At 46.5% G+C, this 21,482-nt stretch overlaps 1 protein-coding gene and 1 pseudogene across 1 annotated transcript in view; one reads left to right on the forward strand and one right to left on the reverse strand.

The window, feature by feature from the left end:
* LOC124021604 (cyclin-D-binding Myb-like transcription factor 1) overlaps nt 1-13,718 on the reverse strand; it is a 29,347-nt gene extending 15,629 nt beyond the window's left edge. The window contains exons 1-10 of the mRNA XM_046336741.1: nt 13,559-13,718; nt 8,673-8,779; nt 5,787-5,872; nt 5,375-5,474; nt 5,181-5,257; nt 4,902-5,059; nt 4,575-4,607; nt 4,387-4,496; nt 1,723-1,951; nt 580-731 (exon numbers count right to left, since the gene is read on the reverse strand). Of these exons, the coding sequence (XP_046192697.1) occupies nt 580-731; nt 1,723-1,951; nt 4,387-4,496; nt 4,575-4,607; nt 4,902-5,059; nt 5,181-5,257; nt 5,375-5,474; nt 5,787-5,872; nt 8,673-8,778 (1,051 nt within the window). The 5' untranslated portion in view covers nt 8,779; nt 13,559-13,718. The remainder of the gene's footprint in view (nt 1-579; nt 732-1,722; nt 1,952-4,386; nt 4,497-4,574; nt 4,608-4,901; nt 5,060-5,180; nt 5,258-5,374; nt 5,475-5,786; nt 5,873-8,672; nt 8,780-13,558) is intronic.
* A 4,888-nt stretch (nt 13,719-18,606) lies between these two features.
* LOC124021603 overlaps nt 18,607-21,482 on the forward strand; it is a 32,916-nt pseudogene continuing 30,040 nt past the window's right edge.

Genomic DNA, 21,482 nt, shown 5'->3' on the forward strand with positions numbered 1-21,482 from the left:
AGTTTGTTAACATGTATGATTTAAACATGTTGCTGATACTGGATATGAGAGGTCAGGGGTCAGAGGTGAGGAGAGATAAGGGTCAGAGAACAGGAGGGAGAAGTAAGAATCAGAGGTCAGGAGTGAGAGGTAGGGGTCAGGAGAGGGTCAGATGAGTTGGTAGGGGTCAGGAATGAGATCTAAGGGTCAGGAGAGGTAAGGGTCAGAGGTGAGGAGAGGTAAGGGTCAGAGGTGGGGAGAGGTAAGGGTCAGGGGTTAGAGGTGAGGAGAGGTAAGCGTCAGGGGTGAGGAGAGGTCGGGTCAGAGGTGAGGAGAGGTAAGGGTCAGGGGTTAGAGGCGAGGAGAGGTAAGCGTCAGGGGTGAGGAGAGGTCGGGTCAGATGTGAGGAGAGGTAAGGGTCAGCTGTCAGAGGTGAGGAATGATGAGAGGTAAGGGTCAGGGGTCAGAGAAGAGGTCAGAGTAAGGGGTTAGAAGTGAGGAGTGATGAGAGATAAGGGTCAGAGGTGAGGAAAGGTAAGGGTCAGGTCAGAGGTGAGAAGTGATGAGGTAAGGGTCAGAGGTGAGGCCCTGGGGTGTTACCGTGGAAGGGCAGTTCCTTGTGATTGGCTACTTGTCTCTTGATGCTCCACCACTTAGATCTGAGCCACTGAGGAGAGCGAACACTGCTCCAACCCCCCGCTAGCTCCTCCCACTTTAACTCATTCTCATCATCCACATCCAACTCCACAATCCTGCACACACACACACACACACACACACACACACACACACACACACACACACACACACACACACACACACACACACACACACACACACACACACACACACACACACACACACACACACACACACACACACACACACACACACAGAGAGAGAGTAAGCCAGAAGAAGTAGACACCAGATAAAGGTACTTTCATCAATAAAGCTGGTTTGAATTCTGCTTTCTAATAAATGTAATTACCCACCCAGACCCCCACCACCCAGACCCCCAACCCCCACCACCCAAATACCAACCACCCAAATACCAACCACCCAGACCCCCACCACCCAGACCCCCACCACCCAGACCCCCACCACCCAGATACCCAACCCCCACCATCCAGACCCCCAACCCCCACCACCCAGAACCCCACCACCCAGAACCCCACCACCCAGAACCCCACCACCCAGACCCCCATCACCCAGACCCCCACCACCCAGAACCCCACCACCCAAATACCAACCACCCAGATACCCAACCCCCACCATCCAGAACCCCACCACCCAGACCCCCACCACGCAGATACCCAACCCCCACCACCCAGATACCCAACCCCCACCACCCAGATACCCAACCCCCACCATCCAGACCCCCACCACCCAGATACCCACCACCCAGACCCCCACCACCCAGATACCCAACCCCCACCACCCAGACCCCCACCACCCAGATACCCAACCCCCACCACCCAGACCCCCACCACCCAGATACCCAACCCCCACCACCCAGACCCCCACCACCCAGATACCCAACCCCCACCACCCAGATACCCAACCCCCACCACCCAGACCCCCACCACCCAGATACCCAACCCCCACCACCCAGATACCCAACCCCCACCACCCAGACCCCCACCACCCAGATACCCAACCCCCAGATACCCAACCCCAACCACCCAGAACCCCACCACCCAGACCCCCACCACACAGACCCCCACCACCCAGACCACTCCCTACCTGTGTACTAAGCTGAGATCCTGGTCTTTGGTCCACTCCGTCCCTCCACTCTGTTTCCAGTTGAGGTAGTTGAGCCATTTAGAGCGACACTGTTTCTCCGACCGCGTTCCCACCAGATCAGCTACAGCCGCCCACGACACCCCGCCCGTCACCGCACGGCCCGGACACACACCCGCCAGGGCGTAGACACTGTCCGATAGACGCCTCTCCTCCTCCTCACTCCACTTCCCTACACACACAGACAACTGTAAGTCCCGCTTCCTAAAGCATAAACCCTCAAGGAGAAAGTATCTGACCTGCTTCCTAAAGCATAAACCCTCCAGGATAAAGTGTCTGACCTGCTTCCTAAAGCATAAGCCCTCCAGGATAAAGTATCTGACCTGCTTCCTAAAGCATAAACCCTCCAGGATAAAGTATCTGACCTGCTTCCTAAAGCATAAACCCTCCAGGATAAAGTATCTGACCTGCTTCCTAAAGCATAAACCCTCGGCGTTACTCTGGACCCTGATCTCTCTTTTGAAGAACATATCAAGACCATTTCGAGGACAGCTTTTTTCCATCTACGTAACATTGCAAAAATCAGAAACTTTCTGTCCAAAAATGATGCAGAAAAATTAATCCATGCTTTTGTCACTTCTAGGTTAGACTACTGCAATGCTCTATTTTCCGGCTACCCGGATAAAGCACTAAATAAACTTCAGTTAGTGCTAAATACGGCTGCTAGAATCCTGACTAGAACCAAAAAATTTGATCATATTACTCCAGTGCTAGCCTCTCTACACTGGCTTCCTGTCAAAGCAAGGGCTGATTTCAAGGTTTTACTGCTAACCTACAAAGCATTACATGGGCTTGCTCCTACCTACCTCTCTGATTTGGTCCTGCCGTACATACCTATACGTACGCTACGGTCACAAGACGAGGCCTCCTAATTGTCCCTAGAATTTCTAAGCAAACAGCTGGAGGCAGGGCTTTCTCCTATAGAGCTCCATTTTTATGGAACGGTCTGCCTACCCATGTCAGAGACGCAAACTCGGTCTCAACCTTTAAGTCTTTACTGAAGACTCATCTCTTCAGTGGGTCATATGATTGAGTGTAGTCTGGCCCAGGAGTGGGAAGGTGAACGGAAAGGCTCTGGAGCAACGAACCGCCCTTGCTGTCTCTGCCTGGCCGGTTCCCCTTTTTCCACTGGGATTCTCTGCCTCTAACCCTGTTACGGGGCTGAGTCACTGGCTTGCTGGGGCTCTCTCGTGCCGTCCTGGGGGGATGCGTCACCTGGGTGGGTTGATTCACTGTTGTGGTCGGCCTGTCTGGGTTCCCCCCCCCACCCCTTGGGTTGTACCGTGTCGGAGATCTTTGTGGGCTATACTCGGCCTTGTCTCAGGATGGTAAGTTGGTGGTTGAAGATTTCCCTCTAGTGGTGTGGGGGCTGTGCTTTGGCAAAGTGGGTGGGGTTATATCCTTCCTGTTTGGCCCTGTCCGGGGGTGTCCTCGGATGGGGCCACAGTGTCTCCTGACCCCTCCTGTCTCAGCCTCCAGTATTTATGCTGCAGTAGTTTATGTGTCGGGGGGCTAGGGTCAGTTTGTTTATCTGGAGTACTTCTCCTGTCCTATTCGGTGTCCTGTGTAAATCTAAGTGTGCGTTCTCTAATTCTCTCCTTCTCTCTTTCTTTCTCTCTCTCGGAGGACCTGAGCCCTAGAACCATGCCCCAGGACTACCTGACATGATGACTCCTTGCTGTCCCCAGTCCACCTGGCCATGCTGCTGCTCCAGTTTCAACTGGCCTGGGCCCTAGGACCATGTCCCAGGACTACCTGACATGAGGACTCCTTGCTGTCCCCAGTCCACCTGGCCATGCTCCTGCTCCAGTTTCAACTGACCTGAGCCCTAGGACCGTGCCCCAGGACTACCTGACATGATGGCTCCTTGCTGTCCCCAGTCCATCTGACTGTGCTGCTGCTCCAGTTTCAACTGTTCTGCCTTATTATTATTTGACCATGCTGGTCATTTATGAACATTTGAACATCTTGGTCATGTTCTGTTATAATCTCTACCCGGCACAGCCAGAAGAGGACTGGCCACCCCACATAGCCCGGTTCCTCTCTAGGTTTCTTCCTAGGTTTTGGCCTTTCTAGGGAGTTTTTCCTAGCCACCGTGCTTTTACACCTGCATTGTTTGCTGTTTGGGGTTTTAGGCTGGGTTTCTGTACAGCACTTTGAGATATCAGCTGATGTACGAAGGGCTATATAAATAAATTTGATTTGATTTGATTTGATAAAGTATCTGACCTGCTTCCTAAAGCATAAACCCTCCAGGATAAAGTGTCTGACCTGCTTCCTAAAGCATAATCCCTCCAGGATAAAGTGTCTGACCTGCTTCCTAAAGCATAAACCCTCCAGGAGAAAGTGTCTGACCTGCTTCCTAAAGCATAAACCCTCCAGGATAAAGTATCTGACCAGCTTCCTAAAGCATAAACCCTCCAGGATAAAGTATCTGACCTGCTTCCTAAAGCATAAACCCTCCAGGATAGAGTGTCTGACCTGCTTCCTAAAGCATAAACCCTCCAGGAGAAAGTGTCTGACCTGCTTCCTAAAGCATAAACCCTCCAGGAGAAAGTGTCTGACCTGCTTCCTAAAGCATAAACCCTCCAGGATAGAGTGTCTGACCTGTGTTGCAGGTGTCCTTCATTAGTCGGCAGCGGTCTTTAACAGACGAGGCGCTGCGTCCCAGAGCGGCTCCTATGGTGGCCCAGTCATTACCATGCTTCTGTCTCAGCCTAAACACATCACATCCTCAGACAGCAGCACATATGGACTGGAGACACGTTTAGAGGAGGAAGTGATGTCATACTCACTCTTTCAGCTTGTTGATCTCCTCAGGAGAGTACCTTTACAACAACAACAACAACAACATCAGCTCACACACACCAACCCACCAAAACTCTGTGTGTCTGGGGGAGGGGTTACTATGATGGTGTGTGTGGGGGAGGGGTTACTATGATGGTGTGTGTGGGGGGAGGGGTTGCTATGATGGTGTGTGGGGGGGGGAGGGGTTACTATGATGGTGTGTGTGGGGGGAGGGTTTACTATGATGGTGTGTGTGGGGGGAGGGGTTGCTATGATGGTGTGTGTGGGGGAGGGGTTGATATGATGGTGTGTGTGGGGGGAGGGGGGGTACTGACTTGCCCACATGGTTGCGGTTATCGTACATGCGGAGGACTCGTCGGTAGACGGCGAACAGCGGTCGGTTCAGACCCCAGGCCACGCTGCGGTAGAAATCCTTACGCTCCTCCTTAGACATCTCAAAGATGATCTCAGCTGGGTCCTCCATTCCCCGACCCTGCACACACACACACAAAGTAGTACAGACTCCCTAACACAAGTCACCTGGTGGGAACTCTTACCATGTGCGTGTGAGTGTGCGTGCGCGTGAGTGTGTGTGTGTGTGCGTGTGCGTGTACCTTCACATATTGATGGATGTTGCTCATCAGGAGGTCGATCTCCTCTTTAGACCACATGCCTTGTTTCCACTTATGACCTGCAGACAAACAACCAATCACAGCCTCTGTTAGCCCACTGACCAATCACAGCCTGCGTAAACCCACTGACCAACCACAGATATATGTACCAAGCTCCATGTGCATTGTGTGTACACCTTTGTTAACCAGTGTGTCTTTATCCTCCTTGGTGGTGAACCAGGCCTGGCTGACAGGAGATATCTCTTCACTGTTCTGAGGATCCTCACTCTGCAAGATCTACACACACACACAGTGAAGAAAAATTAAAAGGACGGGAGGGGAGAGGAGAGAGAATGAAAGGAGAGAGGAGAAGAGGAGAGGAGAAGAGAATGAGAGGGGAGAGGAGAAGAGAATGAGAGAGAATGAAAGGAGGGGGAGAGGAGAGAGGAGAAGAAGAGAATGAGAGGAGAGAGGAGAAGAGGAGAAGAGAATGAGAGGAGAGAGGAGAAGAGAATGAGAGAAGAGGAGACGAGGAGAGAATCAGAGGAGAAGAGGAAGAGGAGAGAATGAGAGGAGAGAAAGAGGTCGTGGGAGGGGTTTGTCAGGTACCTGTATCTGGGCCACCCCCTCTTCTGTAATGTCACTGTCGTCGGTGGCGGTCATAGTCACCTCGAAGCTCTCGTCTCCCTCTGACACTGAAACAATGACTTATCAATGACCCAAGACCAGCTCAGTTCATCCCTACCATTGTGACAATGAGTCATCATAATGCTGCATCAAATGTACATGGTCCTAGGGGCATTGGCAGATACATTGTAAGTAACTTACATGATGTCCCCCTAATTGCCCTGAATGCCTCAGGTTATCAGTCAACCCACCAGGGTATTTACAAACAGCATAGGAATTAAATCATCAATATGTACTGATCATATCTTTACTAATCAGATGGCTCATTCATCACAAAGCCCACTGATATTGCCAACTACTTTAATGACTTTTTCATTGGCAAGATTAGCAAATTTAGGGATGACATGCCAGCAACAAACGCTGACACTACACATCCGGGTATATCGGACCAAATTATGAAAGACAAGAATTGTACTTTTGAATTCCGTTAAGTCAGTATGGAAGAAGACATTCAACAAGCACAGCACTTACACAAATGACTGAAGATTGGCTGAGAGAAATTGATGATAAAATTATTGTGGGGGCTGTCTTGTTAGACTTCAGTGCAGATTTTGACATGATTGATCATAGTCTGCTGCTGGAAAGACATGTGTTATGGCTTTACACCCCCTGCTATAATGTGGATGAAGAATTACCTGTCTAACAGAACACAGAGGGTGTTCTTTAATGGAAGCCTCTCAGACATAATCCAGGTAGAATCAGGCATTCTCCAGGGCAGCTGTTTAGGACGCTTACTGTTTTCAATGTTTACTAACGACACGCCATTGACTTTGAGTAAAGCCAGTGTCCCTGCATCATAAATAACTACCCTGCATCATAACTAAACACCCTGCATCATAACTAACTACCCTGCGTTATAACTAACCCCCCTGCATTATAACTAACCACCCTGCATCATAAATAACTACCCTGCATCATAACTAACCCCCCTGCGTTATAACTAACCCCCCTGCATTATAACTAACCCCCCTGCATCATAACTAACCACCCTGCATCATAACTAACTACCCTGCGTTATAACTAACCCCCCTGCATTATAACTAACCCCCCTGCATCATAACTAACCACCCTGCATCATAACTAAACACCCTGCATCATAACTAACCCCCTGCATCATAACTAACCAGCCTGCATCATAACTAACCCCCTGCATTATAACTAACCCCCTGCATCATAACTAACCCCCTGCATCATAACTAACCACCCTGCATTATAACTAACCACCCTGCATCATAACTAACCACCCTGCATCATAACTAACCACCCTGCATCATAACTAACCACCCTGCATCACAACTAACCCCCCTGCATCACAACTAACCCCCCTGCATCACAACTAACCACCCTGCATCATAACTAACCACCCTGCATCATAACTAACCACCCTGCATCAGAACTAACCACCCTGCATCAGAACTAACCACCCTGCATCAGAACTAACCACCCTGCATCATAAATAACTACCCTGCATCATAAATAACTACCCTGCATCATAACTAACTACCCTGCATCATAAATGACCCCCCTGTATCATAACTAACCACCCTGCATCATAAATGACCACCCTGCATCATAACTAACCCCCCTGCATTATAACTAACCACCCTGCATCATAACTAACCACCCTGCATCATAACTAACCACCCTGCATCATAACTAACCACCCTGCATCAGAACTAACCACCCTGCATCAGAACTAACCACCCTGCATCATAAATAACTACCCTGCATCATAACTAACTACCCTGCATCATAACTAACTACCCTGCATCATAAATGACCCCCCTGTATCATAACTAACCACCCTGCATCATAACTAACCACCCTGCATCATAAATGACCACCCTGCATCATAACTAACCCCCCTGCATTATAACTAACCACCCTGCATTATAACTAACCACCCTGCATCATAACTAACCACCCTGCATCATAACTAACCCCCCTGCATCATAACTAACCCCCTGCATCACAAATGACTACCCTGCATCATAACTAACCATCCTGCATCATAACTAACCATCCTGCATCATAACTAACCACCCTGCATCATAACTAACCACCCTGCATCATAACTAACCACCCTGCATTATAACTAACTACCCTGCATCATAACTAACTACCCTGCATCATAACTAACTACCCTGCATCATAACTAACCACCCTGCATCATAACTAACCACTCTGCATCATAACTAACCACCCTGCATCATAACTAACCACCCTGCATCATAACTAACCACCCTGCATCATAACTAACCACCCTGCATTATAACTAACCACCCTGCATAATAAATGACCACCCTGCATCATAAATGACCACCCTGCATCATAAATGACCACCCTGCATTATAACTAACCACCCTGCATCATAACTAACTACCCTGCATCATAACTAACTACCCTGCATCATAACTAACCACTCTGCATCATAACTAACTACCCTGCATCATAACTAACCACCCTGCATCATAACTAACCACCCTGCATCATAACTAACCACCCTGCATCATAACTAACCACCCTGCATCATAACTAACCACCCTGCATCATAACTAACTACGCAATATAATTTGTAGATCAGTCAGTCAAAATTGACCCATGATACATCACGGTTTTGATTCTCTCGAACAAGGCCAATGTGTGTGTTACCATGTGGAAGATAATGTGCGTGTTACCGTGTGGAAGATAATGTGTGTGTTCCCGTGTGGAAGATAATGTGTGTGTTCCCGTGTGGAAGATAATGTGTGTGTTCCCGTGTGGAGGATAATGTGTGTGTTACCGTGTGGAAGATAATGTGTGTGTTACCGTGTGGAGGACAGTGTAGTATGATGCTGCCGTCGCTGTCCTGGGTGAGAGTGACAGAGTTGACAGACTCCAGGGTCACCGAGTCCTCGTCTTCCCCCGTGCTCATACTGAAACACACACACACACACACAAACACACACTTCAACTACACTGATAGCATGCGTGTCAAGAAAGATATGCCATTTATTTATAATAGTTGACCACATTTCGATGGGCATTACAACAAGGAGGAAATAGGACACAAGAAAATAGGACACAAGGAGGCCCCAGATCTGGATCAGTGAATCTCTCTCAACTGAGTCAAATATAACAAACTGTGCTTTGAATTAGAGGTCGACTGATGAATCGGAATGGCCAATTAATTAGGGCCGATTTAAAGTTTTCCTAACCATTTGGAAATCAGTATTTTTGGGCGCCGATTTCCGATATATATATATATATATATATATATATATATATACACACACACACACACATTTGATTTTTTTGTAGAGCTTTTATTTAACTAGGCAAGTCAGTTAAGAACACATTCTTATTTTCAATGACAGCCTACTGTGGGTTAACTGCCTTATTCAGGGGCAGAACGACAGATTTTCACCTTGTCAGCTCAGGGGTCCACGGCTTTTGTGGAGCGATGGGTAACAATGCTTCGAGTGTGGCTGTTGTCGATGTGTTGCTGGTTCGAGCCCAGGTAGGGGCGAGGAGGGGGAAGCTATACTGATACACTGGCAATACTAAAGTGCCTATAAGAACATCCAATAGTCAAAGGTATATGAAATACAAACGGTATAGAGAGAAATAGTCCTATAAATACTATATTAACTACAACCTAAAACCTCTTACCTTGGAATATTGAAGTCTCATGTTCAAAGGAACCATCAACTTTCATATGTTCTCATGTTCTGAGCAAGGAACTGAAACGTTCGCTTTTTTACATGGCACACATTTTTACATGGCACATATTACTTTCTTCTCAACACTTTGTTTTTGCATTATTTAAACCAAATTGAACATGTTTCATTATTTATTTGAGGCTGATTTTATTTATGTTTCATATTAAGTTAAAATAAGTGTTAATTCAGTATTGTTGTAATTGTCATTATTACAAATAAAAAATTAATCGGTATCGGCCTTTTTGGTCCTCCAATAATCGGTATCGGCGTGGAAACATCATCTGTCGACCTCTACTGTGAATACCATGTAGCTAGCTGAGCCTGTGAATATTGTGTAGCTAGCTGAGCCTATGAATATTGTGTAGCTAGCTGAGCCTGCGAATACCATGTAGCTAGCTGAGCCTGTGAATACCGTGTAGCTAGCTGAGCCTGTGAATACCATGTAGCTAGCTGAGCCTGAGAATATTGTATAGCTAGCTGAGCCTGAGAATATTGTGTAGCTAGCTGAGCCTGAGAATATTGTGTAGCTAGCTGAGCCTGAGAATATTGTGTAGCTAGCTGAGCCTGAGAATATCATGTAGCTAGCTGAGCCTATATATATATATCATGTAGCTAGCTGAGCCTGTGAATACCATGTAGCTCGCTGAGCCTACGCATATCATGTAGCTAGCTGAGCCTGTGCATATCATGTAGCTCGCTGAGCCTGAAAATATTGTGTAGCTAGCTGAGCCTGTGAATACCGTGTAGCTAGCTGAGCCTGTGAATAACGTGTAGCTAGCTGAGCCTGTGAATAACGTATAGCTAGCTGAGCCTGTGAATACCGTGTAGCTAGCTGAGCCTGTAAATACCGTGTAGCTAGCTGAGCTTGTGAATATCATGTAGCTAGCTGAGCCTATATATATCATGTAGCTAGCTGAGCCTGTGAATACCATGTAGCTAGCTGAGCCTACGCATGTCATGTAGCTAGCTGAGCCTGTGAATACCATGTAGCTAGCTGAGCCTGAGAATATCATGTAGCTAGCTGAGCCTACGCATGTCATGTAGCTAGCGGAGCCTGTGAATACCATGTAGCTAGCTGAGCCTACGAATGTCATGTAGCTAGCTGAGCCTGTGAATACCATGTAGCTAGCTGAGACTGAGAATATCATGTAGCTAGCTGAGTCTACGCATGTCATGTAGCTAGCGGAGCCTGTGGATACCATGTAGCTAGCTGAGCCTGTGGATACCATGTAGCTAGCTGAGCCTGTGAATATCATGTAACTCGCTGAGCCTGTGGATATCATATTGCTAGCTGAGCCTGTGAATACCATGTAGCTAGCTGAGCCTGTGGATACCATGTAGCTAGCTGAGCCTGTGCATATCATGTAGCTAGCTGAGCCTGTGCATATCATGTAGCTAGCTGAGCCTGTGCATATCATGTAGCTAGCTGAGCCTGTGAATACCGTGTAGCTAGCTGAGCATGTGAATACCGTGTAGCTAGCTGAACCTGTGGATACCATGTAGCTCGCTGAGCCTGTGGATACCATGTAGCTAGCTGAGCCTGTGGATACCATGTAGCTAGCTGAGCATACGGATATCATCTAGCTAGCTGAGCCTGTGAATACCATGTAGCTAGCTGAGCCTGTGAATACCATGTAGCTAGCTGAGCCTGAGAATATCATGTAGCTAGCTGAGCCTGTGAATATCATGTAACTCGCTGAGCCTGTGGATATCATGTAGCTAGCTGAGCCTGTGAATACCATGTAGCTAGCTGAGCCTGAGAATATCATGTAGCTAGCTGAGCCTGTGAATATCATGTAACTCGCTGAGCCTGTGGATATCATGTAGCTAGCTGAGCATGTGCATACCATGTAGCTAGCTGAGCCTGTGAATAACGTGTAGCTAGCTGAGCCTGTGAATACCATGTAGCTAGCTGAGCCTGAGAATATCATGTAGCTAGCTGAGCCTGTAAATACCGTGTAGCTAGCTGAGCCTGTAAATACCGTGTAGCTAGCTGAGCTTGTGAATATCATGTAGCTAGCTGAGCCTATATATATCATGTAGCTAGCTGAGCCTGTGAATACCATGTAGCTAGCTGAGCCTACGCATGTCATGTAGCAAGCTGAGCCTGTGAATACCATGTAGCTAGCTGAGCCTGAGAATATCATGTAGCTAGCTGATTCTACGCATGTCATGTAGCTAGCGGAGCCTGTGAATACCATGTAGCTAGCTGAGCCTACGCATGTCATGTAGCTAGTTGAGCCTGTGAATACCATGTAGCTAGCTGAGCCTGAGAATATCATGTAGCTAGCTGAGCCTGTGAATATCATGTAACTCGCTGAGCCTGTGGATATCATGTAGCTAGCTGAGCATGTGCATACCATGTAGCTAGCTGAGCCTGTGAATAACGTGTAGCTAGCTGAGCCTGTGAATACCATGTAGCTAGCTGAGCCTGAGAATATCATGTAGCTAGCTGAGCCTGTAAATACCGTGTAGCTAGCTGAGCCTGTAAATACCGTGTAGCTAGCTGAGCTTGTGAATATCATGTAGCTAGCTGAGCCTATATATATCATGTAGCTAGCTGAGCCTGTGAATACCATGTAGCTAGCTGAGCCTACGCATGTCATGTAGCAAGCTGAGCCTGTGAATACCATGTAGCTAGCTGAGCCTGAGAATATCATGTAGCTAGCTGATTCTACGCATGTCATGTAGCTAGCGGAGCCTGTGAATACCATGTAGCTAGCTGAGCCTACGCATGTCATGTAGCTAGCTGAGCCTGTGAATACCATGTAGCTAGCTGAGCCTGAGAATATCATGTAGCTAGCTGAGCCTGTGGATATCATGTAGCTAGCGGAGCCTGTGGATACCATGTAGCTAGCTGAGCATACCATGTAGCTAGCTGAGCCTGTGAATACCATGTAGCTAGCTGAGCCTGTGGATACCATGTAGCTAGCTGAGCCTGTGGATACCATGTAGCTAGCTGAGCCTGTGGATATTGTGTAGCTAGCTGAGCATACGGATATCATCTAGCTAGCTGAGCCTGTGAATACCATGTAGCTAGCTGAGCCTGTGGATACCATGTAGGGTAGCTCAGCCTGTGGATACCATGTAGGGTAGCTCAGCCTGTGGATACCATGTAGCTAGCTGAGCCTGTGGATACCATGTAGCTAGCTGAGCCTGTGGATACCATGTAGGGTAGCTCAGCCTGTGGATACCATGTAGCTAGCTGAGCCTGTGGATACCATGTAGCGAGCTGAGCCTGTGGATACCATGTAGCGAGCTGAGCCTGTGGATACAATGTAGCTAGCTGAGCCTGTGGATACCATGTAGCTAGCTGAGCCTGTGGAAACCATGTAGGGTAGCTTGTTTAGCCCCAGATCAGTGCATGACAGGAGAAGAGACGAGTGAAGGACTCCAACTAACTAATAAGAATGAGATGCACCCAGTCGTTGTCGTGGTACCAGCTAGCTAATGCACTTTAGCCTCGTCCGTTCAGTAAGGCTTTTATAGTTACGGCTGTGTCTTAGTCGAAAACAGAGGCTTTACAACAACGGCTAACTCAAATAAAAATGCATTTGTCACATGCTTCGTAAACAACAGGTGTAGACTAACAGTGACAAAATAATGAGGAATAAATCGACAATGAGTAACTTGGCCATATATACACAGGGTACCGAGTCAATGAGCAGGGAAGGGGGTACGAGGTTATTGAAGTAGACATGTACATACAGGTAGGGTTAACGTTACTAGGCAACGGGATAGATAAAACAGCAGCAGCGACAACGTCTACATGATTACACAACCAGGCTAACGAGCTAGCATGCCAGCTAAATGAAAGAAGGCGAAAAGTCTCCGACGCCATGTTTAGATCAGAAATTGTAGCTTGTGGTGTCGTCTACGCAGGGTCGACATCTCAGCGTTGTGTTTATGTTGCAGCCCGTTTCATCATTGGCTTTTTTACCACATCGAGCCCCAAAGCACAATCTGAATTATACGTTTGATTTTGTTACTTACTTCCTGTTTTTGGTCCGGGCACTTCGGAGAGACCAGGATGGAGGCAAATGCCAGGATGGAGAACCACTCTGGTGGGGTTTCCGCTAGATAACACAGCCACAATGGTGAAATCGTAAAAAATCGTGGAGAAAAAAAAGGTCTTCATTTCATGTTAGGGCTAGATATAAGGTTAGCAGTGTTAGTTTAAAAATAAGAGTTTAAGAAGATATTTTGTCGAAATAGGCGGGGGGTTATGACTTTGTGGCTGTGTTAACTAGTGACTACCCTCTGGTAGAGAAGGCATGAGGGTTGCCAGATAAGGTCAGAAAAACAAAGTTTCTTCAGTTGCTTTGGTCAGAGAGGAAGAGGCAAAGTGAGACGTTTTTACTTCGCCCGAAATCTGTCCACGATAAATAAGAATAGGAATTGAGAAATGTTCAATGAGTGTCAAATTTGGTCAACAAAAAAAGTAATTGCTAATTTGATATTTGAGGCAACTTTAAAAAATGACATTGCCATTGAGGGATTTTAAATTAGTCAACTGGGTGGGGATTTCTATTAGTTGAAGGCAATCAGCATATGAAGAAGAAAATTGACTACTTTAAAATGGAGATGGCCTTAATGGCGATGCCCATGCTGTCACAGATGCTACAATAGCACAAATACAAAGATGAGTCCTCTATCTCTCTCTATGGTCTCTTTTTCACCGGTATTTTCCCTCTCATTGGCTATAATGGTCCTACTGATCTTGCCTCCACCCATCTGCCTTCCATCTTTTAGGACATGTATTTTCATTGTAAGAGCAGTCAATCGACTATATTGTCAATATAAAAGACAATCTTTGCTTTGGTTCAAATCTAAAGGTGTCCAACAAACTAAAGGTCTCCAAACTGTTAACGGATATCAACAAAATAAAATGGAACATTTGTTTATGATTTTTTAGTGGGACAACTTTTACACCTATACATTTGCAAAAAATACACTTATCTGGCAACCCGGAGCATTCACATTGCTCTATTGTCAGTCATCGAACTATAATCATTTTCGCTATAAACGATTTTTGAAAGAGCTCCAACATGTCGGAGAGAAAGTATATAGAAATCACGTATTTGATAAATAATAAATATTGTATTATGGAGGATTCTGTGTTAACTCATGTGCAGCTGGCAATCAGCTCAGACACACACCTGATCCCTTCAAATACCAAGTGGATTACGGCATTTGATTGTGATTTATTGGAAGGAAAGCTTGGAGAAAATACATCAAGGGACACAGTATTACAATTCAATAGATTTTATTTGTGTAAATATAATAAGGCTTTAACAGAGGATTTGATAGGATGGATAAACTGAAATAACTGAACTATGAATATGATTTATTATATTTTCCATCTCTTGTTCTCTCGTGTGCATGTTATAATTAAGGATCCCATTTAGTTCCTGCCAATGCATCAGCTACACTTCCTGAGGTTTATTATGGATCCTCATTAGTTCCTGCCAAGGCAGCAGCTACTCTTCCTGGGGTTTATTATGGATCCCCATTAGTTCCTGCAGCAGCTACTCTTCCTGAGGTCCAGCAACATTAAGGCATACACTTTAAAGGCGGCCGAAGGAGGAATTGGCTTTGGGGGTGATTTACCTAGCAAAAACGTATAGATGACCTGGAGCCAGTGGGTTTGGCGACGAATATGAAGCGAGGGCCAGCCAACGAGAGCATACAGGCCGCAGTAGTGGGTAGTATATGGGGCTTTGGTGCCAAAATGGATGGCACTGTGATAGCAAATTGGATGCAGTCTGAGTAGAGTGTTGGAGGCTATTTTGTAAATGACATCGCCGAAGTCAAGGATCGGTAGGATAGTCAGTTTTACGAGACTATGTTTGGCAGCATGAGTGAAGGATGCTTTGTTGCGAAATAGGAAGCCAAATCCAGATTTCATTTTGGATTGGAGATGTTTTATGTGAGTCTGGAAGGAGAGTTTACAGTCTAACCAGACATCTAAGTATTTGTAGTTGGCCACATATTCTAAGTCAGAACCGTCCAGAGTAGTGTTGCTGGACAGGCGGGCAGGTGCGGTTGAAGAGCATGCATTTAGTTTTACTTGCATTTAAGAGCAGTTGGTGGCCACGGAAGGAGAGTTGCCTGGCATTGAAGCTCGTCTGGAGGTTAGTTAACACAGTGTCCAAAGAAGAGCCATAAGTATACAAAATGGCGTCATCTGCGTAGAGGTGGATCAGAGAATCACCAGCAGCAAGAGCGACATCATTGATATATACAGAGAAAAGAGTCGTCCCGAGGATTGAACCTTGTGGCACCCCAATAGAGACTGCCAGAGATCCGGACAACAGGCCCTCCGATTTGACACACTGAACTCTGTCTGAGAAGTAGTTGGTGAACCAGGCGAGGCAGTCATTTGAGAAACCAAGGCTGTTGAGTCTGACGATAAGAATGTGGTGATTGACAGAGTCGAAAGCCTTGGCCAGGTTGATGAATACAGCTGCACAGTATTGTCTCTCATTGATGGCGGTTATGATATCATTTAGGACCTTGAGGGTGGATGAGGTGCACCCATGACCAGCTCGGAAACCAGATTGCATAGCGGAGAAGGTACCTGTGAATACCATGTAGCGAGCTGAGCCTGTGAATACCATGTAGCTAGCTCAGCCTGTGAATACCATGTAGGGTAGCAGTGAATATCATGTAGGGTAGCTGTGAATACCATGTAGGGTAGCTGTGAATACCATGTAGGGTAGCTGTGAATACCTTGTAGGGTAGCTGTAAATATCATGTAGGGTAGCTGTGAATATCATGTAGGGTAGCTGTGAATATCATGTAGCTTGTTGTGAATATCATGTAGGGTAGCAGATAATGCCATGTAGCTTGTTGTGAATATCATGTGGGGTAGCTGTGAATATCATGTGGGGTATTCTGGGTTGGCGCCCCCCCTTGGGTTGTGCCGTGGCGGAGATCTTTGTGGGCTATACTCGGCCTTGTCTCAGGATGGTAAGTTGGTGGTTGAAGATATCCCTCTAGTGGTGTGGGGGCTGTGCTTTGGCAAAGTGGGTGGAGTTATAACCTTCCTGTTTGCCCTGTCCGGGGGTGTCCTCAGATGGGGCCACAGTGTCTCCTGACCCCTCCTGTCTCAGCCTCCAGTATTTATGCTGCAGTAGTTTATGTGTCGGGGGGCTAGGGTCAGTTTGTTATATCTGGAGTACTTCTCCTTTCCTATTCAGTGTCCTGTGTGAATTTTAAATGTGCTCTCTCTAATTCTCTCTTTCTTTCTCTCTCTCGGAGGACCTGAGCCCTAGGACCATGCCTCAGGACTACCTGACATGATGACTCCTTGCTGTCCCCAGGCCACCTGGCCGTGCTGCTGCTCCAGTTTCAACTGTTCTATCTTATTATTATTTGACCATGCTGGTCAATTATGAACATTTGAACATCTTAGCCATGTTCTGTTATAATCTCCACCCGGCACAGTCAGAAGAAGACTGGCCACCCCACATAGCCTGGTTCCTCTCTAGGTTTCTTCCTAGGTTTTGGCCTTTCTAGGGAGTTTTTCCTGGCCACCATGCTTCTACACCTGCATTGCATGCTGTTTGGGGTTTTAGGCTGGGTTTCTGTACAGCACTTTGAGATATCAGCTGATGTACTGATAGATTTGCGTCAATTCGAATCTGGTATCAGGATAAATATGACAATGAGTCACTGATTGTATGCTATGTATTTTTTATTAGCTAAGCAATAAGTGGTAAATGCAATGTTCGTATATACGGCTCTCTGTCCCACCTCGCAGGGCAAACAGAGAACTGACTTGTTCCTGACAAAGATATTATAATACACCCTGATGACAGTAGTAGTTCCTGCTCACCCAGCCTATCGTTGACTGTTGTCGTACGAGCTGGTACCAGCCCCCGGGCGCTCCAGTTGATAGATGTAACTTGCTGTGAAGAATATCTATGTGCTCATGCTTGATACCGTTATCTCGCACCTGGCTCCTGTTATCTAACAAAAGACGGTTTGTTCTCGCAACACTACGTTCTGAATGTGCCACCCCCCAACTCATTGCACAGTTCCTATCTTCATGTTATTCTGTATTTTTCCATCATGAGAAAGGCCCATGGCCCTGAAACTGTTAACAATGTTTCAGGTCAGTTATGTTGCATAACACACACATACATCCACACAAGCCAACAGCAGATAATATTCAATCACATATATGGTAACGGGCTATAGTGCATAACACAGAATCCTCATAGTACGAAGGGCTATATAAATCAATTTGATTTGAGGTAGCTGTGAATATCATGTGGGGTAGCTGTGAATATCATGTAGCTTGTTGTGAATATCATGTGGGGTAGCTGTGAATACCATGTAGCTTGTTGTGAATATCATGTAGGGTAGCTGTGAATATCATGTGGGGTAGCTGTGAATATCATGTAGCTTGTTGTGAATACCATGTAGCTTGTTGTGAATATCATATGGGGTAGCTGTGAATACCATGTAGCTTGTTGTGAATATCATGTAGGGTAGCTGTGAATATCATGTGGGGTAGCTGTGAATATCATGTAGCTTGTTGTGAATATCATGTGGGGTAGCTGTGAATACCATGTAGCTTGTTGTGAATATCATGTAGGGTAGCTGTGAATATCTGTGAATATCATGTGGGGGGTAGCTGTGAATATCATGTAGCTTGTTGTGAATATCATGTGGGGTAGCTGTGAATATCATGTGGGGTAGCTGTGAATATCATGTAGCTTGTTGTGAATACCATGTAGCTTGTTGTGAATATCATGTAGGGTAGCTGTGAATATCATGTGGGGTAGCTGTGAATATCATGTAGCTTGTTGTGAATACCATGTAGCTTGTTGTGAATATCATGTGGGGTAGCTGTGAATACCATGTAGCTAGTTGTGAATATCATGTAGGGTAGCTGTGAATACCATGTTGCTTGTTGTGAATATCATGTAGGGTAGCTGTGAATACCATGTAGCTTGTTGTGAATACCATGTAGCTATTTGTGAATACCATGTAGCTTGTTGTGAATATCATGTGGGGTAGCTGTGAATACCATGTAGCTTGTTGTGAATACCATGTAGCTTGTTGTGAATACCATGTAGCTTGTTGTGAATACCATGTAGCTTGTTGTGAATACCATGTAGCTTGTTGTGAATACCATGTGGGGTTGCTAGCTCAGTAAATGCGTTTAGCCCCTGATCAGTGCATGAGAGGAGAAGAGACCAGTGAAGAAAGCCAACTAGCTAACGTTACTATGAATGAGATGCACCCAGTCATGGTGGTCCTTGCACTAAGTATTCAGGCAGGATGTTTGTGCTGTTTAACGGCTGTTCTCTGCCACAACGTTACATGATGACATTACAGACCGACTTTGAGCGGTTTCCGGGGCGCTGTGCGTGTAACTAACGTCAGTCATAGCACATACTGTTCACTAGCTTGCACGTCAGCTTACTGGTGAGATACATCAAATACATCTCATTCTTTGCAGGTCAGGGGTGTCCGGATAGCCTTTCCCCTGAATTTGAGATGTTATTTTAGGTTTCGTGTTTTTAGACAGGGCACCTCCGGGAAAGAGTCAAATTCCAGGATTCAGGAAGGAGAAGAGTATTTGGTCCGGTTATCACTAGTTGCCACAGCCACAAAATGCAGTCATGCCTAATTATACAATGTATCTAATTTAAATTGTATTCCTAACGTTAACCGCATATCTGACTTTAGATTAAGACCAAAAAGCAACAACAAAAAGTATGCATTTTTACGATAGACAATTATTACTTTGTGGCTGTGGTAACTAGTGACGACAATGGTTGCCAGATATGAGAGGCAACAAGGGCAGTTGTATAGTCGCTTTGGTTCAAAACTGAAGGTGTCCAACTAAAGCAAAGGACAACACAAAATGACATTTCTGTATGATTTTGTTGGGTGACAACACTAAATATCTGGCTACCCGGAGGATTGTCCGTCCATCCGAATAGAATCATTTCCGGTATAAAGGATTTTCTTTGTTTAAAAAAAAAACTCCATCATGTCGGGGGGGCAAAGTGCCTATACAAATCACGTATTTGCTCAATAATAACCGTTGTGTTTGCATGGTTCTGTGTTAACTTACTAATAACCATAATTTGTTTTATGAAGATGGGGAGGTTTATTTTGTCCGCAACAAAGGGGGAGGAATATTATCGACGCACAGCGTCTCCAGCTGCCTGCCCAGACTACACAACAAGAGTCTACTTTAGCCGTAATGGGGGAGAAACCGTTGAAGATGTAAGTTACAGTTATAAATCATAGTTATTTATTGTCTTCCCCTAACTTTTGGTAGTAACGGTCAAAGTTATAACCTAATAAAACGACCTAGCAGTGAGAGTAAACCACAACAAGTCCTGTAGGTAACTAGATGGCTACGATTGTCAAGTTGTCCAGTTTCTTCATGAGAAAGTACACTTGCTGTTTGAATAAATAATGCACATAACTAGCAAGCTACAATTTCAATATTGTTTAATCTATTCCAGCCTCGCATGTGGTGATGTAGAAGGAAGCATTAATGCTGTGTTTAACCGCGTCCGGACCATCCAGAAGAAGAGCGGGCAGTTTGATGTAAGTCCTAACCAACACAAACACACTCGCACATCCTGTCAGTATGTCATCTCCTATTCTCTCTGCAGCTGCTGCTGTGTGTAGGAAACTTCTTCGGTTCGTCTCCAGGAGCTCAGGCTGAATGGCAGGAGTACAAATCTGGAGCAAAGAAAGGTAACCTATTGTGGGTCTGGAGTTAGGAACGGGCATTGTGGGTCTGGAGTTAGGAACGGGCATTGTGGGTCTGGAGTTAGGAACGGGCATTGTGGGTCTGGAGTTAGGAACGGGCATTGTGGGTCTGGAGTTAGGAACGGGCATTGTGGGTCTGGAGTTAGGAACGGGCATTGTGGGTCTGGAGTTAGGAACGGGCATTGTGGGTCTGGAGTTAGGAACGGGCATTGTGGGTCTGGAGTTAGGAACGGGCATTGTGGGTCTGGAGTTAGGAACGGGCATTGTGGGTCTGGAGTTAGGAACGGGCATTGTGGGTCTGGAGTTAGGAACGGGCATTGTGGGTCTGGAGTTAGGAACGGGCATTGTGGGTCTGGAGTTAGGAACGGGCATTGTGGGTCTGGAGTTAGGAACGGGCATTGTGGGTCTGGAGTTAGGAACGGGCATTGTGGGTCTGGAGTTAGGAACGGGCATTGTGGGTCTGGAGTTAGGAACGGGCATTGTGGGTCTGGAGTTAGGAACGGGCATTGTGGGTCTGGAGTTAGGAACGGGCATTGTGGGTCTGGAGTTAGGAACGGGCATTGTGGGTCTGGAGTTAGGAACGGGCATTGTGGGTCTGGAGTTAGGAACGGGCATTGTGGGTCTGGAGTTAGGAACGGGCATTGTGGGTCTGGAGTTAGGAACGGGCATTGTGGGTCTGGAGTTAGGAACGGGCATTGTGGGTCTGGAGTTAGGAACGGGTCTGGAGTTAGGAACGGGCATTGTGGGTCTGGAGTTAGGAACGGGCGTTGTGGTTCTGGAGTTAGGAACGGGCGTTGTGGGTCTGGAGTTAGGAACGGGCATTGTGGGTCTGGAGTTAGGAACGGGCATTGTGGGTCTGGAGTTAGGAACGGACATTGTTTTGACTTTGTTGTTGCAGCTCCCATCCACACCTACATCCTGGGAGCAGCCAGCCAGGAAACCCTCCGCTTCTTCCCCAGTGCTGACGGCTGTGAGCTGGCAGACAACATCACCTACCTGGGTAAGAGTAGACTCTGACCCCTAACCCTGAGTAGACTGACATCACCTACCTGGGTAAGAGTAGACTCTGACCCCTAACCCTGAGTAGACTGACATCACCTACCTGGGTAAGAGTAGACTCTGACCCCTAACCCTGAGTAGACTGACATCACCTACCTGGGTAAGAGTA

This window comes from Oncorhynchus gorbuscha, unplaced genomic scaffold, assembly GCF_021184085.1.
Source record: "Oncorhynchus gorbuscha isolate QuinsamMale2020 ecotype Even-year unplaced genomic scaffold, OgorEven_v1.0 Un_scaffold_1138, whole genome shotgun sequence".
In the NCBI taxonomy this organism is placed as follows: domain Eukaryota; kingdom Metazoa; phylum Chordata; class Actinopteri; order Salmoniformes; family Salmonidae; genus Oncorhynchus; species Oncorhynchus gorbuscha.